Raw genomic sequence first — 25,495 nt, 5'->3', positions numbered from 1 at the left:
AAGTTTAAACCAGGATAGATAATTCATGCTGGATATATTTGACTTTAAATACAAGTTTTGCTTTCAGCAAGGAAGCATGAGATTGTCCTCATGTGTTCTGTTTCCAGAGGGTGAAGCATAATCCAGGGTAGAGAGCTACTGTATGAGTCACTATAATGTACACACATAGCTCAGTAAAGCAAAGTTTGCATTAGAAGAAAGGCATGAGGCAAAATTTTGTATTTCTTGGTTTACAGAGATCTCATCTGTATTAGTTTAATTCTTCATTCCTGTTTTCAGATATTCAAGTCAGCTCCATTTTTAAAGAACACAAAGCACCTTTCAGCCTGACTCCCTGCAGTTTTCTGTCTTATGGGTTGATTCTCTGGTGTCTTGTAAGGCACAAAAAACAATTAAAACCTTTATTGCAGCTGGTGCATTCAAAACTCCTCACACCTATGTGGGTTCTCTAGTGTCTAATTAGGAAAATGTTCACACTACAACCTTTCCCTCAGAGGACCGCTAATTTACATGCCACTACTCTACCCAGCTCTCTATTTTCAGTCCAATTTAACTCTAAACTATGAGTAGCATGACTGAACACCAGGTCTTAGAAGTCCTCAGTTCAGTTTCTGGCTCAGTCATGCTGTATATCTGATGCTGAAGTCATATAATCCACCTCAATTCCTCACCTTTAAAATGTGGATAACATATTTTACTATCTCACAGCATGCTGCAAGGATCATGACAGCTACTAAGACATTATTGTGAAGAGGGTCAAATAAGTTTCTGCATAGGTTTCAAACTTAAGCATATTGGTGGTCTTCACTGAGAATGAGGACGAAGTGTATCATCTGTATCCTTAAGTGCATTATTCTGTCCTAGAAAGAATGTGAATACTACATAAATAAAAAAATATGATCATCTTCTACCCAATGCATATGAAAAAATTGGCTTTTACTATACAAATCTTCCAGCAATCCAAACTGCTACACAGGACCACCCACCTCTCAAACTGAAAAGTCTTGTTTATTGATGCGTGACCAGGTCGGTTACACTTTACAAGGACAGTTTCCTAAGAGGAAAACAAAATACTTACAGTTAACATCATAAGCACAGAAATAAAAATGAAATATATATTTATCACTTCTAATGTTCCAGGTTACAGCAGTAATTAAGGAATTAGAGAGATCGTGAAGTGCAAAATCCTGCTCCAACAGTCACCAGCACTTGAGGTTTTAGAGCCTGCATACTGCAGTGAACTAGCCAGATCAGGAAAAAGGATCTCAAAATGCATTTAGATGATTAAAGAGCAATAAGCACAAAATATGGGCACTTAAGTTCAGGAGAAAGATCCAAACCATCACCTAAACTTCTTACGTGCCTAGAAAGCCACAGGCAAGTAAAACCAACATATCTAATTGCCACCACAGGTAGTAAAATGGCAAATGGAGCCCTTTTTTATTATAAGGCCAGTTTTCAGGGTGTCATTTCAGATTGCTTAAATATATATATTTGTGCCTACAATTGAACAGAAGATGCATATTTCATAGAATATCATGCTAGTCCACAACTATGAGAAAGAACAGCAGTGGCACAATTGCTAGAATTTGATGAGTTCTTTGATGAGGTCTTTCCAGATGGACTATGTAGCAGTTTTGTAAGCCTGTCGAATATGTCAGCAGCTCTTTAAAGTATTACTAGAGCATAATCACAGCACTTTCATGTGTCTTAACTAGCAACTCCTGCGCCCTTTTACTCCTCATGGCATATGTTGTTTAATTGCAGAGAAAAGTAAAGAAAAAAATGAGAGGGTTTACAACACTTCAAGTGGAAGCTCATTAGCACATAAAATACCTCATCTAATTCAAGGAGGTTTCCTAGCTTACTAACCTGCAATTACATTACATTTTGATGGAAGTGTTGAAGAAATTTCTATCATGCTTTAGACAAATAGCTTGCAGTGTTAAACTAATGCTGTTCAAACTAGTATTGCCACTGAATAAAGTAACAAAGAACTGAACAAATAATGATTGCATAACAGTATGTCCAGCATGCAGATGGCTAATTAAAAAAGTCACTTAAATTTCTTGTTTTATATTTACAAGTATTTTTCCTCTTTGGAGAAGGCCAGTGTATCATTACCAATCTAATGATGGCAACACAGAATGAACTGTATCTGTCCCAGCAAACAGGCTAATTTAGCACCAGTACAGATGTGAGTACAACACTGCTACAAGAAGGCCTGACTCAGCAATTACAATAGATCAGTAACCAACAGGCTCCAAAAAAAAAAGGCAAGGAAAATGATGTAGACTTAGGAAATGCCTTTCTGATTCAGTTATCAAATTTATTTGCAGACCAGCTTTTCCCAAGGTGAGAAATGGGACAGAAAAAATTCTGTCTGCATAACAGAAACAGAAGAATTGTTAATAGGCAAAGTCTTCATGTGAGCATTTGTAATGTCCTTCCTTTCTTAAGAGCTCAGTACGGCCTAACACATCCACCATAGCTGCTGGTCTACAGAAGCTCATCAGGTTTCCCCATCAATAGTGTCTATGAAATCCTGACACCGGTATCACACAATACTGAATAATGTTTTTTTTTGCTCCAGAGACACAGACTACTGCTGGTCTGAGTTCTTTTAGGGCAATATGAGTTTTGGGAAATGACAAGCGGATGCTTCATAAATATTCAGTCTGCCCTGATACCCAAGCTTGGGGATCTCTTGAGTAAGTGCAATTCAGTGAGGCAAAGAAATAATTTTAAATGAGTCATATGGAACAGAGGACGTAGACACAAAACCCAGCTGTGATAGTTATAATTTCCCATCACTTGTCATTGTGTATCTGCTAAAGGCTATTGCCCCCTTTCCCAAGACTACTGCTCCACAGACAAGCAAATGGAAGGGAGACTGTAATAGCTCCTCATCTGTTTGACTGCTAACTTTAGTGCATCTGTCTGACAGAGCACTGAGGCACACAAAGACAGCTTAAAGGATTCCCTGCCTTGGGTAAGCTGCAAGGGAAGAAACCTCTGGCTGGGGATGGTGATAAGCAACTGGGGAGCGATAATGTCTCCAGCTACTATAGCTGCATCCACCAGATCTACTACAAAATTATCTCTCAAGAAAAGGGGGTCCTTTGGGGTTAATGCACACATTTTTCCCAATCTGGTCTTGAAAAAACAGCAGAATCCTCCCACATCCTCCCTGATATTGAGAGCAGCCTCTTTGTCATCACTTTTTTCTCAGCCACTCCCAAGTGCAAAGCTTTCCAAAATGATTTGAAAGGAAATAATCATTCAGAGGCAGCCAGTTTCTTTTCTCCTGTGCCAAAGGAGGTTGGAATCAAATGACAAAACTTCAGGTATTTTGCTAGGGCAGGTGTCTCAGGCTCCTATCTAGTCACTGAAGAGAGAGAAACATGTCTAAAGGGTAATTCAGATCTTAGGTGAATGGCTTTCCCTGTGGAGGAGGCTACTTTTCTCCACTGACTACAGATGGAGTCTGGAGTGATTACATCCCTAACTTAAGTGCCTCATTTTAGCATCTACATTTGGATGTTGTGAATCCAGGCCAAAGCACAGCTAATCATTCACACATAACAGCTACATTTAGTAGCACACATAACACACTCCTGCCAGAGAGGGACAAAGTTACAGAAAAGCAAGAGGTAGGACCCTAGAACAGAATCACAGAATCATTGAGGTTGGAAGAGACCTGTGGAGATCATCTAGTCCAAGCCCCCTGCTCAAAGCAGGGTCAGCTAGAACAGGTTGCTCAGGACCGTGTCCAGTTGGGTTTTGAGTAACTTCGAGGAAGGAGACTCCACAACATCTCTGGGCAACCTGTTCCAGTGTTTGATCACCCTTACTGTGAAAAAGTTTTTTCTTATATTTAAGTTAAATTTCCTGTATTTCAATTTGTGTCCATTGCTTCTTGTCCTGTCACTGGGTGCCACTGAGAAGAGTCTGGGCATTCAGTACCTTGGCCTTTTCCATGTCACCTGTCACCAGCTTCCCTGCCCCATTCAGCAGCAGGCCCACGTTTTCCCTAGTGTTCTTTTTGCTGTTGATATAGCTGTAGAAGCCTTTCTTGTTGCCCTTCACATCATTCTCCAGATTCAACTCCAGATGAGCTTTGGCTTTCCTAACCCCATTCCTGCAGACTCAAACAGTGTCTTTATATTTCTCCCAGGCTACCTGTACCTGCTTCAGCCTCTTTTATGCTTCCTGTTTGAGTTTAGTTAGGAGCTCCTTATTCATCCATGAAGGCCTCCTGCCACTCTTGCCTGACTTCCTGCACATAGGAATGGACTACTCTTGAGCTTGGAGGAGGGAGACCTTGAAAATCACCTCTTCTGAACCCTTCTTCTCTCCAGGATCATATGTATCCCATGGGATTCTTCCAAGTAGACAACTGAATAGGCCAGAGCCTGCTCTTCTGAAGTCCAGAGTTGCGAACCTGCTATTTGTCTTGTTCCCTCCTCTCACGGTCCTGATTTCCACCGCACCTTGGTCACTGCAATGAAGACTGTCCCTGACCTTCAGATCCCTGACCAGTTCTTTGTTTGTAAGGATCAAGTCCAGCAGAGCATCGCCTCTCATCTTCTTATTTCCCCCAAGCAGTGACACAAGACCAGCACTGCTCAATACCCTAATCTATGTGAAGTAGTTCAACCTGATGCCTAGTGAGTGCTAACTCCCTACCCTTATTATAACAACAAGCTTCAGGAGAAAGGCTCAGACAGTTGTTATCATTATGCTGAGTAGCTGGGCATACATGGGAAAGTGAAAAGAAACCTTGCCAAGCACATGAGAAAATTTGAAGAAAGTCTAGATATATGCTCTTTCAGAACTTTCAAGCCAAGAGATTTGTATTAAATAAGAAATTAACAAGAAAAAACCTTGGAGATGGTCACCCTGGAGCCCTAATGTTAGCAGCCAGATCCTGCATATGAAAATGACTGTATTTATACATGCAATCTAAGACTTTAAAATCTTGAATTAGCTCAAAAACTGAAATGAAATACTGCCCTGTACATCCAATAAAAACCTAAGTCTTTTTTAGACTTTGGAATCACAATAATGACCCTCTCTAGACAAGATGTGCAAGATTATAGAAAAGGTCACTTGCGACTTTTGAAGAATTAATGGCATGAATATCTAAATGAACAAGAGAAAAATTGGTCAAAGAAAATCCTAAATTGAATGCAAGTAGTCTCAGTCTCACAAAACAATACACAGTCATTCTGTCTAAGTTAAAGCTCTGCCTATGTAGAGAGAGTTTCAAGGAAGTCTTAAGACAGCTTCTGGCAGAAGGGAAGCAGAGCTTCATCATACTGCAAATTCTGTTAAGGTATTTCACTATGAGACAGTTGTTTTTCCCTATTCTAGTTAAAACATGACAAACTGTAGCCTAGATGAGGCAGAATATTACCAGAGCTCTAGCACAGTCCAGGTACAATGTTAAGCTGAAGCCTGTCCATCAGATCAAACCATAGTTTCCTACACGTATGCTGGAGGGGAGTGAAGAAGAATCAAATGCACTGTGACTGTGGTTCTCTAATGCAGCTCTACTTTGTAATGCACATTGGCTCTAAAATGACCATGTTACATGCACAGTTTTATAAAATATTTTCCAGTAAGTTCAGGGAGGAATCTGGAAAAACAGCCATGATTTAAATAACAGAACTCAGTACCTCTATCACAAACAGGCAGTTTCCCTTTACCTTGATCTAAAATTTCCTTTAAATTATAAATACTTTTTTGGAAAAGGGCTAACTCATTTTAAGGAATGTGAGCTTTGACTGGGTTGAAACTAAAGCCTCAATAACAAATCAAAAAACATAATTTTATCTGAAAACTGCATACTTATCCTAGCTACAAGCGTAACATCTACAATTGTTAAAAGAATCAGGCATAGACATTGTTTTCTTTTACTTTTGTTAGATCGGTCTAAGTTGACTGCTTTTTGTAAAAAATCAGCCATACTTTATCCTCCCACATACTTTAAACAAAAATAGCAATTTTCTATAAAGAAAAATTCTTACTAAGAAACAAATGCAAACTTTAAGGTGTTTGATCAGAACTTGGAAGCATTTTAACTAAATAAATTTCAAAGCAAACCAATCAAACATTTGAGGTCAATACTGTCTTTTCCAAAAATAGGAAGATAGTATCTTACAAATTTCATTTTACAATCAAATCCATGCGTATGCTTATTTTCCTGAAATATTTCATAAGGACTTTTAAACACAAGAACAGGTTAGCATCTTGAAGCTTACCAACTCATACAAATTCAAACTCATACACTGATATAAGCAAGCAAACACTGTTTTGCCTGTAAAAATATAGACTGTAATACATCAGATTGCTATAGGAAATAATCCAAAACCTAATTATCTAATTTTGCCTGTTTCATACAACAAAATTTAACAGGTGAGAAATGGTCACTGCATTGTGTAGTGCAATAAATGGATCATGACATCCAGAATATTATACCATTACAGATTCCTGTTTTTTATCTCATGGCATATTTACTCTAGCTAACTGACTCTTCATGTGCTCCATTAGTTTCCCAATTGCATTAAGGAGCATCCACTCTGTGCAACAGAGAACTGCCTAATGAAACTATAATTTAGAAGATTTAAATGCATAAGATATCTTAGGTCACTTCAGCTACATCTTAAGCACTATACTATAGAAGAGAATTTGGCTACTTACTATGTAAGTAACAGTGAGCAACTGACTAAGAACTATGACAGCTAAGAAAATTAAAGGTAAAATCTGAGTTAATACTTTAACCTCAGCTCACACTATTGTGCCTTTTTAAATTTTATGTCTTGGTAATGGCCTCAATTAATGCTGGAATGTCATCTGGATTTGCAATCTCAGTGTTCATTCTCCTTCCTCTGATGGATCTAAGCCAGGATCCTTTAACATGCTTGACTGCAATACTGCGTAGGCTGTTGTGGTATTTCATGAGATATCATATTTCTCTCTTAATCCATTAGTTGTGTTATAATAACAAAAATGAAAAAGCCTGACATAATTTTAGAAATGGTTACAGTAAATAGAAATGGCTCAAAGGGACTGCAGGATGTCTGCATCAGTTTGACTACTGCAAACACACAAGCTCCAGTTCATGGATGACTTTATCAGCAGAAGCACCAAGCTATTATTACTACAAAGAGCCAGGATGAAAATAGCACAAATCACCTGCTAATGTATCCATGGTTGATCAGAGCTGGGTACCTACTGAGAAATTCTACCTAATTTTCTTATGAACCTATTGTTCACATGTCCTTTTTGTCTCTCTTTCCTACTATCTGTGAATGTGCTCCTGAATTTCACTATTAAATATACTCACATCATCAGCTGCATATGCCACTTTTTCAGAAAAGTTTCTTTGCCTGTAAGGAAATAAAGTTTTTTTGATAATAGGGGGAAAGATACTTCTCAAGCCATAAATGTTTTATTTAAGTCAGGAAAGTCAATGCTCAAAATGTCTGTGAACTACAATCTGTCTGAAGAGTGACTTTCAGAATTTTCATTTCTATTGTATCCATGTACAGGCTAACACCACAGTTATTTGTGATTAAAAACCAAATTAACGTGCAACCAAGCAAAATAATCTACTTAAAAAAAGCAAATTTAGAACAAGCCCAATTCAGACTAGTTCACATGCAATGTTTTTTTTAGATCACCACTGGAAAGCTTGTAACAAGAGGCTTTCACAATTGCATGTTGAACTGAAAAAAACTGTCTTTTTATATATTTGGCTTTGATTCTGCAAACACAGTCAGAAGTAATTTTGCATCCATTACTAGTCTAAACAATGACTGGGACTGCTGAGGTGTATAAATGCATTCATGTGCGTAAGCGTTTTCAGACTCAGTCCTTAGTTTTACAACTAAGTTTTATTTAAATTTCCTTTTGGTATATTAAGAAAAGTTAGGCTTAACAATTGCATGTTTGTCACAGTCCATCATGTATTACCCTTTGATTCAGCAGCCAATTGCACTACTCCAGACAGCAACAAAAACAGAGTTTGTTCCTTCACAGGTGTACTAAGAGCAGGATAATGCAAGATGCCCCTCCAGGCTCCTTGAAATTTCTTGTCTGTCATTTTTTGTTTTGTTTTAATTAAAATAAATATATATTTTTTAAAGATTTGCCATAAGTGTATAGACTTTTAAAACACTGTATGTATTCTTTTAGAAATATCATCCAGGGAAAGTAAAATAAAGTCACAAATTAGTTATTTTCTGATAGGGCAAAACATAATGTTACTGTTTTCTAGACACCCACCTAGTTTTTCCCTGCTTTCTCTGTTTGTGTATGTGTCAATCTCTACCTTCTTTCATGTTTTTCATCTATGGAGAATTCAGCTTGTTATGGCACATACTTGCATCTAATCCCTCTTTTCCTTTTAAACCTTGGGATGTGTTGACACTTCAGTTATGGTAAGTGTATTACGAATTAGAGATGCAGAGCCAAATACTAAAATAGATAGAATTACAAGTGTTTGTGCTGACAGCAAATCTCTCTATAGCATTACAAAACAACTGTAATGCTGAAAGTCTCTCTCTACACGTAACTTCCGACAGATGTTATTAAATTACTGTATCCCAGAATTTGTACAGGATAGTGAATACACTTTAAATTGACAGCAGCTGTGTTACTTCTGTCAAGCCAGGGATAATCCTGGGTTGTTGAACTGCTGTGGCTTTCTATTCAGGTAGACAGACCTTTAGACAAGGAGATGAGATTGGCTAAAGCCAACTTAACAGGAGAAAGAAAAGGAAATAGCAATTATTTGTTATGATACCATCATAGTCTTCCTACACATAAAAACAGAAAAATCAAGAACACAATTATTCTCAATTCAATTATTCTCACACACAAGCTATTCTTTTCTCCATATATTAACTATGAATCAGCTAAGATTATAACACAGCCAAAATAAATTACCTATCTTGTGGTATTGTATGTCCAGCAGCAGTATCAAAAGGTAGTAATGGTCGGATCCTGCAGTGGACTCTGATATTTCCTCTTAATTCCTAGGATTAGAATATTAACATGCATTTAATACAAAGTCCTGGAGAGGACAAATACACCAGAATAAGTTCTGCAGGCATAAATATATTTAAGAAAACAGACAAGTGTTTGCAACATCAGAGCTTTAGACTTTCCATGGAGAAAAAAAAACAAACATCAGTATCATTTGTCCTCTCCTAACTTTAACTGAGAAAGTGTAAACTCTTCAGAGTCATGGAATGGTGTGGCCCTCCCCAGTCTAGATGGCAAAAAAAAAAGGCTTTCAATCTGAGCCATTTTCCCTCTTCAGTCTCCTTCTTCTTTACTTGAGCTTCTTCAGACACCTATATTAACTTGGCAGGCAACAAGTTGAAACACTACATTTCTCCGCAAACACCAGACCTGAGGAAGATGTGGAACATAAAACATTCTTTTCCTTTTTCTCTCCCTCATGTATTCATATATGACTAAAAAGCCAGTAAGTGATTTTTCTCTGTAGACTGTTTCAGACTTTAGTTTATCTAACCTGGTGTTTTTCTTTCCCTTTTGCTGGTGTTCACTTCTTGCCTTATATTAATGAAAACAGCTTGTCTGTGATGACTAGTGAACACTGTCATTAACTCCACATTGCCTTGGGGAATATCCTTTCAGTAAATTGCAAGGCACACAAGGAAGAATTTGGAAGGTAAGTATTTTGTAACAAAGATTTTCATTTTTCTAGATGGAAAAACTTAAAAGAATTTTGTTTGAAGATGGCTTGTGTTTCTAAAAATCAGGTCCCTTTTAGAGGTCATGAGTCAGGCAACCCAAAACTAGTAATTTGTAGTGGGGGGGAAGAGTGAAGTTAACAGTGTAAAAATAAAAAATGAATCCCAAATGGACCATCACTAATAAATGAGAAGGATATAGTTAGATATATTTGGAAAAATAAAAGAAGAAAATTTTGCAATTTCAAGTCAATCATTTTAAAAATTCCAGAACAATTTCAGGGCAACATTTTGCTCCATGCAGCGACAATCGAACTTGAATTTATATACCTTGAATTTCACATTGTGGGGAAATTGCTAAATGAGAAATGATGTTTCCCAGGGGTTGCAATTTTAGAGAAGAGGATTAGGAAACTCAGTTTTGCTCACTTTTCAAAATGGATCATACTCTTTAGGGCAATGTGCCCCAGGAGTGCATTTGGAAGATGTTTGTGTAAAATGAATGAGCTGGGGCTTATTGTAAGACAGAAGTACCTCAGCAAAGAAATGCATTGTATATAAATAGCTGGGCAGGTGATATATTTGTGAAAAGTATATCCATTGCCTTTACTGGTGAGGAAATTATAGGCATAATTACAAGAAAATACAAAATGTTCTGTCATTAAAGATACTTACAACTAAACTGTTATGTAGAGCTCTCCTCTTATGCTTTTCCTTCTCGTATCTCTCCGTTACCTCTTGTAGGGACTGCTCAAGATCAAAAGCTTTTATCTGGAACACTGGAAGAAGAAAGTCATTTCAAAGAACTAAATTCTATGACTTTACAGAATGGGTTTACCAATAGCACCTCCTGAAATATAAGCATAAACTTCTTTAACTTCTACCACACCTAAGTTAAGACAGTCAGTTTGTGATTTACTAGTCACCTCTGAAAAACCCCATCTTACTTCTTACTATGAAATGGCTATGCAAAGTTGCAGATAGTTACCACATGTATACATGTGCAGTCTTGAAAAATGATCAAAAAGACAAGATATTCAAAGGTAGCTTAAATGTGTCAGCTTAGTTAGACCAGCATTAGCTGGCAGTGAAGCCTAAAACCGAAACCTGAAGCAAACTGCTTCTGGATGGGGCTAAATCGTGCCATGTTTGCAGATTATTAGATTCATGCCAGCTTAAGTTACAAGATGTTAGCTTATCATTTATCCTCAGCCTCATTTACAGTACTACTAATCCTGTAAACAGCTATAAGATTGTCCTTTATGATAGCTACATTCACTTCACGGCTAAGATTTCGTAAAACACAACTGATCTTTTGGACCCTAGAGAGTCTCCATACAAATTGAGAGCAATAGGGGACATTATAAAAGCTTTCCAACCTCACAAAATGATTTTATTTCAGCCCAATTACATTAACGCTGAGCAGGCCTAAAACAAAAATACAGTCCAGAAGGCTTATGAAGTAACTGTAAACCTGTGTAAAAAGCAAGCTTTTAGGAAACCCTGTGAGAAATCAATCTCTCCAGCAATTAGTGACCTGTTTGAGATGTAGAGGAGCAATCAGCCAGAATCATGATTTGAGAGCTGAGTTAGCAAGCTGGTCACCAGGCTGAGTATGTGCTATCTTACAAAGAAAGGAATGGACTTTTAGGGTCTCAGCACATCACACATATCATTTATGCTCTCTGATGTAGACTAAAATTTAGAGAACTTCAGAGGACCTTTGTTGGCACTGGGGATTTCTCAGATCTTATTTTTGCAATACTCAAGCTGTTCACCTCCAGCTCATAATGTTTCTCCACAGTTTATGCATCCAGGGAAAAATGATGCCAATAGCTGAAGAGTCAAAGTCTAAGAGCTCCACCAAGAAAAACCCCTTTCTTGCATTCAGCATGTGGAATAACACTAGTTTGTCTTGGATTGGAGAATCACATGAAAGTAAATACTACAATAAATTGTCAAAAGTGACTCTGATATTCACTGGCCCTTAATCATATAATACTTTTTAAAAAATGAGATTTTAATCCATTGATTGGTTAAGTAATCTTCATAAAAATTATGTTAGCAATTTAGAAACTTGTGTACACACAAACTTTCAATTTGTGGAGTTTCTTGGATAAACAGTAAAGTTAAGCAGTAGGTGCTCCTTCATTCTTTCAATCTTGAAAGGGAAAAGAAAATATTCGTTTGTTTCAATATTTAAGTGATCTCTGCATGATGACTCTTAGAAGCCTACTGGACATTATAGCTTTTGTTTCAGTTAACTTATGCTTTCATTACTCAAAAAAGTTTCTAACTAGCCCTTTTATGGTGAAGGTGACCCTGAAAGCAGAAAACAACCTTGGGGCTTCCTAATTTGACACAAGGGTTTTGGAGCAGGCAGGTGAAGGACTGCGATCTGTAGAAAATGAGTCAAGTTGTTGCACCTATTAGATGCTATTTTCATATTTGTAAGAGTGAACCATCAGTTTTAACCTCTCATCTTCTGTAAAGCTTCATGTGCAGCACAGATAAGCTTCTTGAATAGAAGCTCCACAGAGCAAATTTCTTAATACATAAATTACTTCTGAACTTTTAATTTTTCTGAATGTGGAACTATTTAGTTTTAAACCTAAACATTTTTTTACCATTTTCCAAGATTTCTGCTTGGCTTCAGCTACAAACTACTCAGAAGTTATAATATTTTCATTGATAATCAAGGGGCAGCCACTGGGTACATCTGTTTTAAAATACTAGTAACCCACTGCTCTTCATTATTCAAGAGTAGTAGTCATAACATGCATGCAGCTGTTATGGACATTTATCCCTTTTACCCATGCTTTGCCTGTCTCATCTACTTACACAGAAGCTTTCTGGGAACTGGGAATGCTCTTTTTTTTCTATTTTTCTGTTTAAACAGCACTGAGCACAGCTGGGATCTTAGTTAATAATCAGGTCCATATTAGTGGAAGAGTGAAAAGAGTGATAGCTTGCAAACATGTTCAGGCTTGTAATGTTCCTTGAGTTGACAGTCCTGGTTATGGAGATCTTCATTCCCTCCTTTCAATGCAACTCCAGCCCTTACAGCTGGGCTGGCACAACTGCTTGTGCGGTCACACTGTAAATGGATCAGGGAACTGATCTGGGCTAAAAGCAACCCTTCTTGCTGAGTAACTTTTGTCCTGGATCAGTTCCCTAATCTGTTTTGTGTGTGGTCACACAGTTGTATCAGCATAACTGAAAGGCCAGTGCCAGCGACACCATCAACAGGAGCAGCATAACCTAGCACAGCCACCAAAAGATATGGATGTGTAGCTGTCCCCATAGGTCCCTGGGGTTTTTAGTGCTTCTTCCAGACTAGATTCTAGTTTAAAAAGGAGGTCACTCCAACCTTGCCTCCTAGGATAAGCAGCTATGATGCAATAGACTTAATTGCAAAATCCTTTTGAATTCTTCTGAAGCTGTGTTTTATATCCTGCGACACCTGTAGCATTGTTCTTTGGGCTGTTGCAATATTTATGTTACATGCACAGATTCATTGGGCATTTAGCTTCCTAAATCTCTGACTTAAGTTTTTATAGGTCTTCCTATTTTGTTTTTCATTGTAGGAGGAACATTTTCAAGATATAAAAAATCTGGGTCCAAGGCCCCTCTCCTCTTCCCCCACTCAATTCTAAGAAGGAGAGGCTTTCCAAAGGCAGCTGAGCTGGTGGGACTCCACTGTCCAGCTGTGGGGAAGAGGTGGTATTCACATTCCACAAATATAAGTTATCAGCGCAGTGCAGAGCTCAGCTTTCTGCAGGAGGAAGGACTTAGAGGCACAGCACCTAGATGTCAGCATACAGGCAAAGTGGGAGATAAACTCTTTACCCATTTTTCCTTCTTCACCAACCCGGAGAGAAAATGTCTTTGAACCACAAAGGATGCACAAGCCATTGAGCTCCAGCAGCTTTCACAAAATATGTTAATAACCTGCAGCAACACCTCTGTCACATATTCACAAGGACAGATTTTGCTTGTTAGTACCTGCCACCTTGCCAAGCAGTGAGAACAGTGGTTTCCCCTCTTTGAATCTATTCTGCATGCACAGATGCTGTTATTTTCTCTTTCTGATAATACCTGCATGGTGAAGCAAGCTAAGAAGTCATCTTAAATTTTCAGAACCTCCCTACACTTCCAAAAATCTGCTTAATTGTTGCACCTGCCTCAGTAGTATCATTTGCAGTCAGGCGGCCAACATTTTTTGCTAAACTGACAGCAGCTTTGTTTATGAGGGAAATAGGCCTACAACAACAGAATGCTGGGTGCTTTTCTCCTATACGAATTACTGATTTCTGTTACTGTTTCACTGGGAAAGATGGCAGTTGCCTGATTTTCAGACAATGATTCAATATTTCTAAGCAAGGGAGTACTCAATTATTACACAAAAGTTTTATAGCTTGCTGCATGACTACTAGAGCTTCAAGATTCACCTTTTTGAATGTTTCTTCTATAATTCTCTTGCTTATCTTCAGTCTCTATTTTAGGATTAAACGGATAACATATGTTGTCTCTAGAATACATATTTTGGGCTTTCTGCTTAGAAAAAATTATATGTAATTTCAGGATGGCAATTCTGAATATAATATTTAATCTTAAAATAGAAACTCCATCTGAAGTGTTTGGGAGAGGCCAGAAAAATGTCCAGCTCAGGAACATAAGACATTCACCTAAGCACCAACACACTATTTTCATATAGGTGAGGAAGCTCCTCCTGGTTATGATTTCATAAAACAATGTACCATGAAGTGCAAGGCCAGAACAGACAATAGGAATTTGCAAGGCCTTATAAGGAATATTTATTATTTATTTACCCCACATCTGCTCATGTGCCAAATCCAACCTCCTATCTGTCCCTTTAGCCCCCTGTTTCAATAAGGGGAACATTCACCTTTACCTAGGTTTACTTTTCTACTTTGTTTTTTTCCAGACTCAAAGACAACTTGTTTAAGCGTTTTCTCTACATGGATAACAGAGTGATCTAATCTATTACAATTAATCATTTTAACCATGACTTACATACAGAGAAAAGTTCTGCAAATACCTGTGACTGAGCATACTGCTTGTAGCTCCTGACATGAGTAGTCCCATTGAAATCAAATCAGCCCCAAAATTAATTATTTCAAACAAAAATAAAAACAGGAGAAAAACATTTTTTTATACAGCAACACATGGATATCAGAATGTGCATCATACAGGGACTTGGAGTATAAACTCATGAATTTATGGTTAGTTCACCAGGCTGCTACAGTTCAAACAATGTAAACCCTCATATCACAATCAGATATATGGCATGTTCTTCTCAGGCCTCGCAGGAGCTGCAACAGAATCAAGGACACTGGAAGTGGATGCAAAGATCCATACCAACAGGTCCAGACATAGGACCAAGGCACCTTGGCCTCAGTTACAGGGGCAGAGAGCACCAATGCATTGCAGGGTGTGCTTTATATGTACACATGAACAAGGACCTGAACATTGAAACTGCAATCCTTATGGTGTTATTATCTTCACTCTAGCATGTGCATCGGTTTTTAATTTAGAAGTAAAATGTTCTCCTTAAATACACAGAAAAATAATTAAAAATATAGTCTGTCCTAATTTTCAGACATTATTTTGAGAAGTCTCTGAAATCTCTTGAGTCCTTTTCTGGTACAGTCAAAAGTAAAAAGAATTCAGCAAAAGCAACACTCTCCTTATTCAGCTATTCTAAAACCATCAAGATAACAAGGCTGAGAATTCAGATTTAAAATGTTACAGCTGAGCCAACCCAGCAGCCTAGTAGCAGCTGCTATCAGCACAGAAACTAAATCTGAACCATTTATCAGCCTCACAGCCCTGTGAAAATGAAGGGTTATTTGTATTCTTTGTAACGTTTCCTGAGGGCTCTATGACAATCTAAGGTCAAACGAAGAAAAGTGCTACCATTTCAGTGACTTGTGTCTCAGAACCAAACCCAACCTTTCAATGTTACTAACATTTAACAGTGACATTGTTGATGTTACATGTTTGAAATGTAAGTGCAATGAGCCTTACTTTGCATTGCTTCATTTTGCAGCTCTATCCTTTGGACCGTTGTCAAAACTTGGTAAAGATAAGTCTTGCATTGATGCTGAAGGTCTTTTGAAAGCTCAAGGGCAAATGAATGGAGGCTCTTCAGGTCTTGCTTAAGCCTCTTATCAGCAAAAAGAAAAAAAAAACAAAAAACATGTTATAAAGACATAAAAACAGCAGCTGAGGAAGAATCAAAATAACTGCAATGCAAATAATTATGGTGAGATATCCCAGTCAAGAAGAACACTCTACTTCATGAAAGGAAGTCATCAGGAGTGCATCTTTCAGTATATTTTGAGAAGGATCCTGCAAGATACTCAGCAATTTCATCTCCTAAAGACTTCAGCAAGACTTAAGGATCCTTACCATCTTACTGCACATTCTTGGGCTATTAAAGTCTCAGGTGTAACAAAGTATCTTTCTTATTTCATCAAACAAAAGTAACTGTGAATGTTCTTTCCACTTATAAAATAAATACAGAATTAGCAATGAATAAATAATGATCCATATATCCCTTACTGCACTCATTTTCTACACTGTGTTCAGCAGGTGTTTGCTAAGGTTCACCATAAGTCATTTCTTAAATAAGCCAGCTCTATGCATTCCTATGAAAACAAATGTATTTTGAGAAGCTCAGAAACCTTTATTGTTCAGAAAAGTATTTATATTATTATTGTAACTCAGTACAACATATATTGTGTGACCTTTAAATATTTATATCCAGAGCATCTTACATTCACTTAAAAGTTCAAATAAAGTAAAAATAAAATTGCCCTAATTTTAGGATTAGTAGGCTTTCTGACTTCAAGGTCTTGGAACAGGCACTTAAAGCCACCTGTAAAAGGAGCTGAACAGTATCTTATCTCACAGCACACCGTGATGATTCATTAGTCAGTGTGGTGAAAAGTGTCACAATTATTCTGTGAGACTTAAATTGTTCCAATTGTGATAATGACCTTGAATTAATTGACAAGTTTTAATGATAAAACAATAAACTAAACAAAAGGGAGGTAATCACTGTAGCTGTCAGTCTCAAAAGCTGCAGAACTCAATCTTCAAGATTGAAAGAAATCAATTTTTTTTTTAATTACAGGTATAGGATTACCATTAATTTAGATTTATCTGGAGAGCTTTCAACTCTTCTAGCATACATTTATCTCTGATAGTAAGCCATCTCAATCCACTGCTACTGTGTCACAAGCAAGTCTGCCATTTTAGCTAACCTAAAACGTAAAATATCACTGCAAGATCTACTGAGAACCACCACTGTAATTACACTAAATCCTTTTGCCTATTTAAAATTAGAGTCCTTTCCTGAGTTATTTTTTGGTTATTAGATGGAGGCTTTCGAAACTGCCCTGAGAAAAACTGACATTTGTAAGTGTCCTTGAAAGGAACTCACTATTCTATGGAGTAACTTAAGGAGCAAGTACTTCAGCAAAGGAAAATATTATTTTAATACTACTGGGGAAAATTTCCAGTATCTTTAGTGCAAAATTAAGACTGCCTGACTGAGCATACAGCAAAAAAATCTTGCTTCTGAGTGCTCCCAATATGGATGAACTCCCAGTGACGTCAACAGACTTTGCAGTCTACTGCTGCAAAACTGCTACAAGTTTTAAGCTAACTGAGGCATTGCTACACTTCACTGCAAGCAATGCTCTGAATGCAGTAAGCCATAGATCAGGTTCATATCTGATTGTTTTCTTGTTTTTTACTATATTTGATAAACACATACATGTTTAGAGCATAGACTATGGCTAGATTATTACTAAATGTTTTTACCTGTATTGCTCTGTGAAGCTGTGTTACAACAGAGCTTCTCTGCAAGGTCTGCTGCTGTCTGTGAGCAGAGTAGAGCTGCAAAACTTCATTAGTGCTTCTTCCAGCCAACTCTTGATACTGTTAAAAAAAACCCAAAACCTAAAAACATCACATTGAAGACTCAAAACTCTAAGTGTATTTTATTCTAATATTAGAGATTCCTAGTAGCCATGGTTAGAAAATCGACATCTAAAAAAATGAATGTTACCTCCTACCACATGAAACGCTATATTTGGAACAGACCTGCTGTAGATGTCTTCTTTATGAGTTGCACTTTAGAAATACCTGCCTCTCTCATTAACCTAGAGTGACTAGATCAGATGCTGATGTGTACCCTGCAGACTTTGCACTCACTGCAGGCTGAATGTTACAGTGCCCCTCTGAGATGGGATAGAGCGGGTCAAACACCCCAAGCTTCTTGTTATATCAGCATGGCTTGTTACCATCCTGTGCAGGCTTGGTCAAAGTGAGTAGCATGTAGTAGTATGGCCTGACTATTTATTTACATATTTCTATAAAGAATGCTTGGCAATTTATATGAAATATTAAAAGTTCACTGTTGGAAAACCTGTGCACAGGCTGCAGTTTCACAAGACTCTGGCACAAACACTGACTTAGGATGTTGCTGCTTTTGGCTACTCCTTCCCACCCCCACACTGCTGCACCTTTTTTTTGTGACAGTACAACTGCTTTTGGGGCTATTCTGAGAACCAGATCAAGGAAACTGGCCCAGCTTATAAGTAAACCATCCAAATAGGTATTTTAAAGTTCAGTTGTTCCTTGTTCCTTTTCACAGTGTGGCATCACAAACTTGCTAGCACAAATGAGGATCACATACTGTGGGGACAAGCAGCACCTAGGATTCTTGTGAAACCAAAGCCCAGGTGAGAAAAAGTATCCACCCCTAAAGGTTTTGTCAAGCACAGGAGATACCTGCACTCTTTCTGAGAAAGGCACTATTTCATTCTCCAAAAACATGAGGGAAGTTAATAACTCAGAAACTCAGAACAAAAACTGCCTGCTGGGTAATTTAAGGATCAACAGAATGCAGGTGATGAGAGAGGACCTTCCAACTGGAGTGAACTCTTAAGTATTTCCCCAATAAAGAGTGATTACAGAAGCTAGTATTCTTCCTGGGTCCAGCACCTAAGGGTGCAGATTAGGCAATGCAGCAGGTAACCATTTATGGCATGTTGGACAAATACAAATTTAAGAGGTTCCTTTCTGTTAATTCAGAGTACATAGACTAAACGTGTTTCTTTTTCTGCTCTGTCACCTTTGTCCCTGTAAATATTTGTAACTGAATCATCTGATAACATGTGATTTTGTAGATACATAATTTCTTTGCTTTTACCTTTTTATGATTCATATGAAGGACCATCTCAAGGTAACTGGGTAACATCACAATATTCTACTTCTGTAGGGTTGTAAACCTCAACAACGGAATACTGAAATGCTTTTGCAGTACCTAAAACCCCATACTTATTCTTGAGGATCTAAATGGTTACAGCTGTGTCTTCTCTTATTGTAAAGGGGTGGTTTAGTAGGTGGTTTGGAGTATCTGTATTTAGTCCAGAAGGGTCTCTGATATGCAGCATGGTCTCGGGGGGGAGCACAGGTTAATTGCTAGAATCTTGCAGGATTGCTGGTAATACACAGCCCCTGACTTGCTGTTTCTTTGCTCTCAGATCCTGCCAACACTGACTCCGCTGCATTCAGTAGAGTTGCAATGGTGCAAAACTGCAGTAATGAAACAGTCAGTTGGGCCTTCAGGGATCAAAGCAACCAAAGCAATTTTTAAAGGAGGTGGAGAATAATCCTTTCTAATAATATACAACAATCTATCATTCAAAAATAATATTTATGGCCAAATTTTTGAGATGTTGAAATCAAACAGAAAATAGAAATAGTGCAATTTTGAACATTTAGAGGCAAGAACACAAAAGGGAAATCTCTGTAGACTACTACTGAAATTCTGCACTGTACTGTATTAAAAACTGTATTTTGATGATTTATAGATGATGATTTAAGCGCCAATCCTGGCACTTAAAATCAGCTGCAGCTTCTTCACTTCTTTCCTGCAATCTATTGACATCTGTCATTGCTTAACCAGTATGGATAGCTTCCTTCCCTATTTTTGGAATGCATTTGTCTCTAGCACAGGCTTATTTCCCAGGTTATTCAGTCCATAAATTCTGTGACTGCAGTTCCCAATTGTTTATATTAACAGAGCAATACAAGAGTACAAGGATATAAAAAAGCTAACACTATCCACATAATGGAGTTTGATTTAATTCCAATCATCTGATAGTGATAGAGTGATAGGTAAAAAGTAAACAAAGAATCAATTGCAGTTTAACTACAGTTGACATCTGCAAGAACACCACCACAATGTTCTGGAGTTCTTAGAATTAAAAAAAAGTGTTTCACTTACCTAAACTAACTTTTTCATGCAGCTTTTTCATCTTCACCAAGTATGCCTCCTCTATTCACAACTGCAACAGGAAGTCCTGCACAACTATGTAACATCTTAGCAACTAATATAAAAAGTACTTACATGTCAAAACTGTAATAGCTGCCAACAAGGAGAAGAAAAAGCATTATGTGTCCAATGAGTTTTCACTTTTTATTATGCCACAGGATTACCCTGCAGCTTTGCTGCAAGATATCATAAATCTTATTTTAATTTTCACTTTGTGCTAAAGTGGTATATGTCTACTGTACTCACAAAATCACTATAAGCAAATTACCATACAGTTCAGAAGGCTAAATAGCATGGAAAGCAGAGAGATGGACTCTTCCTTTTTGGGAGACTTAACCTCTGCCTTGAAAAGTACTAAAAATGCAGCTAAGATGCAAGTGGAGTAGACTTCTAATCAGAACCATTTTTTATTCCTCCATACCTTAGAACAATTTTGTTAACAATTTTGGCTTGATAGACACACCTCAAAGCTCATGTAAGGCATTGCAAAATGCAAGAAATACATCAGATGAAAGCTGCATAAAAAGTTTGTGTGAAATATCATATGTTTTACAGGTGCCAAAAATTGAGACAGCTTCTATATCCTGTTCATGCACTCTTTTACTCTGGGGATTTTCAAGACTCATGATACTCAGACGCAGTATTTACAAAAATGCTTGACAAGATGCATACAAGTAGTACACCAAAATTAATGGCTCTAATCACATGTGAAAAGTTGAGCATATATATAACCAATTGCAGTACTCGAGCCCTGATATTAAATAAGTTTAAGCTAGTTAAAACTGAATGTACTTTTAACATCTAATATATTCTCTACAGTCTGCATAAGTTCCTCTAACCCCATTTTTCCTAAAATGGACAATAAGAACAGGCTGGTCAATTCTACTTTTTCTTTGCAGTCAACTTCACTTTCACTATCAGATTTATCTTTATTGGAAATGCTCCCTTGGATTTTAGGTTTTATCCATTAAAATAATTGTAGATTTAGCATTCATCAGAATTGCTTGCAGCCCAGAATTTGTAAATTTTTGCTCATGCATGAGAAGCAGAAAACTGACTGTAAAACTCTTTATAGTTAGCTTTATTATAAACAGAAGTGAAACTGAACCACTTAAATAGCATTCTCCAAATTGAAATCTCAGTTCTGCCATCAGATCCATTCTGGCAGACTTTTGGCTGTACGTATGGAAGGCTGCAGGATCAAGACCTGAAGAGCCACAGACAAAAGCAAGGGGCATGAAGGTAGACAAACACTTTAATTAAAAGAAAGGAGTTTGAATAACATGAGATACTGAAGATGATTCAGGTAAAGAGCTAACATCTTTTAATACCTGTCTGCTTCAAACATGTTTCCAAATAGACAAAGACAAGTTTGCAGTCTACAGAGAAAGAATTTTATTTTTATGTTCAGTTACAACCCTTACAAAACACTACCAGGATAATAATGAACCAGGTTGTAGAAAACAGTGGTAGTGCTGTTTATTCATGACTGTCTTAAGGCTATAAAGCAAGGAAAGGTCTATAGCATGAGATAACATTTTTATTAGACTGGTACAAGCTACAGAAAAACATTTACATTGCAAAACCTTATTAATGACCATCCTCATAAGTCTGTCTTCAAAGCTTCCTAACTCATTTCAGCCAAAATGAATCCAATTAGCCATTACAAGTTAAGTATGAACCTCTATTCACCCAGCTCACTTTGATTGAACTTGTTGCAACTCAAAATCATTCAGGCAGCTCCACCAGCAGATCTGAAGGGTCAGTAAACACTAAACAGCAGACAATGATGGATAGCTGATGGCAGTAACTTTTTCACCAGCCTAACTAGTGAAAAAGTGGGAGATGTGGTGCAACATGGCACAACCTTAAACTCATCTAATTAAAATCAGTATCCTTTTAAATGGGGACTCTTAACTTAAAACTCCTTCATGTCAGTTTTGTTCATATTCTCAGACTGCTGGGGCAAATCAACCCAGTAGAAACTAAAGTCTTTTAAGTGTATTTAAATAACTGACAGAGTAGAAACATCAGTGCACACTTAATTGCAAAGTATTTCCACTAACCCTTTGCCACTGTTTCTGACTGATGGTGGTAACACTGGCATGCACCTCATATTTCTGTAGGTGCTCAGTCTTCCAACACACTTTGCAATAAACCAAAACAATGCCATATTTTTTTTCCAGCAGCTACACATCTCATCTATGACTGGAGGGCTGGGCTATATGGACAGAGATTCAAATTGCCTGGCTTTGAAGTGAATCTTGTCTATTATGCACATCTAAGATATCCCACTGTAGATACACGGAGCTCTTGAATGGTCTTCACACAAGCATAAACTAGAGTTCCAAGCTCTACAAACGCTGTGGGAGTAGGCAGGTGGGTAGTAGAAAGGTGTCCAACATGCAGTGGCTTTAATGGTTTTTGAAGCTGAATTGCAAGCTAGATGGTATTTCTGAACTGAGTTTTGCTAGGTATGCAAAAGAATACCACATTAATGTTTTCATATATTGAGAGTAGGTACTTTGTGCAGATTCTATGGTGTATATTATACATATATTATGCTTATAAAAGCATGGACTTACACTACAGACTCCTGACAATGCAGATAATATAAGGCTTCATTAGTTCTAATGTTCTTGTGTTTGTGAAAGTAAAAGGCCAGATCAGATACTTAAGGTTCTTGGTAAATATGATAAAGCAGAACAGAAATAATAGAAGCATTTTCTCAAAATAAGTTACAGTATTCTTTTGTATACCTAGCAAAACCCATTTCAGATGTACCATCTGGCTTCCAATCACGCTTTGAAAAGCTATGTTAAACCCACTTTTATCTGCAAGTGTTAACAGAGCCACAGAGAGGGTAAGTGGCTTTCCTGAGGTCACCCAACCATTTAATGATCCAGCGTGTATTAGAATCCCTTGGCCAACAGTCTCTGTTACAACCAATACTCACAACCAGCTCTGGTCTAGCATTACAGATAAATATTCAAAATTCTCTAAATCTCTAAAGTCCTGCCTTTGAAGACACCAAACATTTTCATGGGCTGCTCCCTGTTTCAATAATGGTCTAGAAACAACATATACTTCTGTAGAAGGATATAGGGAAATGAGGGCATCTGGTTGTGGCTGTGTGCTCTATAACTGACTTCTGCAATATACAGCTTTTCCTAGAAAGAGGTAACACAAGTGCTAATAAGATATACACCAGGGCATCTTTAGTCAGCCTACTCATAATAAAATATGGCTCCGGCATTCTATGAACAGTCCTTTTTAAAGCATAACCCTGTTTATGCCTACAAGGTATTCCTTCAAAATCTGCCCTTGCATTTTAGACACACATTTTTCCTGCAAGCTGAAATCAGGTAATTCCATATGCAGTGATTATAGAGTCATTCCCTCAGTTCACTTTCATAAATTTAAAATACTGGCATGCTATCTGTTGTTATGAGTGCCATTTAGGTTTAAAAAAAGAAAGAAAGAAAGAAAGATTGAGCCTTAATCCTTTCCTAGATTTCCCCAACAGGAAAATAGTACAGAATCTGAAAATAGAAAAGTAGATTTCAGTATCTTTTTTCTGTGTCTTCACATGAACTGTTTTTGAAAAAAAACAAATGATAGATACCTCTGCAAGTTTTAAATGAAGAAGGGCATTTTCAGTTTCCAGTACAACTATTCTTTCTTCTTTAGCCTAAAGGGAAAAAAAAAGTAAAAATGAAATAAATATAGCTAAACTACCAGTGTTATTTCATTACAATAACTTTCATTATTAAATACCAGTGTTTCTCAACCTTCCTAAATCAAAGGACTATCTACCCCCAATCTTCACAGCACAATACTATTTGGCTACAACTATTTAAAAATTAGGATAGATTTTGAATATTCCTTATTACTTATATTTTCTCTCATTTTGTCTGCTTGTGTGGAAATACATATGTACAAAATTTTTAACTGTTTTTGCTTCCAAGTTGTATCTTGATGTCTCCAGACCACTGATACTTAGAGAAGTGCTGTTTTATTTATTTATAAGTAATCAGTCACATAAGTTTCCCATTTCCTAGGCTGCACTGTTAGAGATTTTCAATGGCATAAGTGTGAGATATGTTTTCCATACTAGTACTGTCTGCTAAAATAGCTGGGACCCTTCCATCTATCCACAGGGCTGGCAAGGATGTTCACAACTGTGAATCCTGATTTATAACCCAGCCGCAAAGGGACCATCCTCTCCACCACACCAGACTGCTTGGCAAATTCCCCTAGGTTGTCATATTTAGGATTCTCTCCTCAATTTTAAGCCTAAAAATTTACTTTTAAAAGAAAGCGGCAGACAAGGGGAGGTGTCACTGGCATGCTGTAAGAGACCCCTTGCAACCGGACCAGGAATCCCAAGACAGTTAAACGCACACCTTTTTTCGGCTGGGTGTTTGCTGTAACTACTCAACGCCACGTATCATTCAGGCTTGAAAGCCTACAGAGACGTAAAACATTCCGAATTTTGGAACAAGACGGGATTTGTACGAGCGGCCAAGACGGGTGCGAACAGCCGGGCTGCCTGCGCTTCCCCGGATGCGAGGAGAAGCTGGAGCGGCCCCTCGATTGGGAACCGCGGGTGCCCGAGCGGCGCCTCCGGCACCAGCTTGCCACGCCGCGCTCGGCGGGCGGCCCTGCAGCGCGCTGACGCCTGCCCGGGGCGCGGCCGCGGGCACCTCCCCAGCGCCCGCCCCGCCCCCGGCCCCGCCCCTGCCCTCGGCCCCGCCCCTCGGACCCAGGCGGCCCGGCCTCCCCTTCCGCCGCCGCGCCGTCGCCGTGGGAGCGGGCCGGGCCCCTCTGCACATCTACAGCTTGACCCCCGCCGCCCCTCCCGCCGCCGCGGCGCGGCGCGGGGCTCACCCGCAGTCTCTGTTCCAGCTGCCGGGCACGCTGCGCCCACACGGAGCCCAGGTCGAGCCCGCTCTGCGGCCGCATCCCACCGGCCCTGCTGCCGCACCGAGCGAGACCCGGGCCTCGCCTTCCCCTCCCCCAGGCCCGCGAGGGATTTAAACTGACCAATGACCGATAGAGCAGGGGCGTCTCCCCGGTTGCCATGGCGACAGGGCTGCCTTCCCCGCTCGCGACCGCTCCGATTGGCTGGACGGGGGTGATAACCGGGGAGCGTCGCGGGCCCTGCCCGCGCGCCGCCCCCGACTGTTAGGGCGGTGGCCAGCAGCTGTGAGACCCACCGCTCCCCCGGCAGCGGCGGGGAGGGACACACGACCCACCCCCAGATGTTTATCAGAATACTTAAAGAGCATGCCGTAAATACTCATTGAACCCCTGCAGGTACCTTTCTGATCATCTAGAGCCACTGAGGATAAGGCTTCAAAGGACGAACTGGGTAAGGATGGGGGTCAGA

At 38.7% G+C, this 25,495-nt stretch overlaps 1 protein-coding gene across 2 annotated transcripts in view; it reads right to left on the bottom strand.

Moving 5' to 3' along the window:
* KIF25 (kinesin family member 25) overlaps positions 1-25,191 on the bottom strand; it is a 47,901-nt gene extending 22,710 nt beyond the window's left edge. The window contains exons 1-8 of one of the 2 annotated variants that reach the window (XM_067293382.1): positions 24,994-25,191; positions 23,729-23,794; positions 17,583-17,699; positions 15,780-15,918; positions 10,404-10,507; positions 8,956-9,044; positions 7,352-7,394; positions 987-1,054 (exon numbers count right to left, since the gene is read on the bottom strand). In XM_067293382.1, coding sequence (XP_067149483.1) covers positions 987-1,054; positions 7,352-7,394; positions 8,956-9,044; positions 10,404-10,507; positions 15,780-15,918; positions 17,583-17,699; positions 23,729-23,794; positions 24,994-25,188 — 821 coding nt within the window. In that variant the 5' untranslated portion in view covers positions 25,189-25,191. Of the gene's footprint in view, positions 1-986; positions 1,055-7,351; positions 7,395-8,955; positions 9,045-10,403; positions 10,508-15,779; positions 15,919-17,582; positions 17,700-23,728; positions 23,795-24,993 lie in introns of those variants that run through there. The other variant, XM_067293383.1, reaches the window with a different exon arrangement.
* Between the last annotated feature and the right edge of the window lie 304 nt (positions 25,192-25,495).

Source organism: Apteryx mantelli, chromosome 3, assembly GCF_036417845.1.
Source record: "Apteryx mantelli isolate bAptMan1 chromosome 3, bAptMan1.hap1, whole genome shotgun sequence".
Taxonomy (NCBI): Eukaryota; Metazoa; Chordata; class Aves; order Apterygiformes; family Apterygidae; genus Apteryx; species Apteryx mantelli.
Note: the sequence above shows the minus strand (reverse complement) of the source record. Positions and strands in the feature narration are given on the sequence as shown.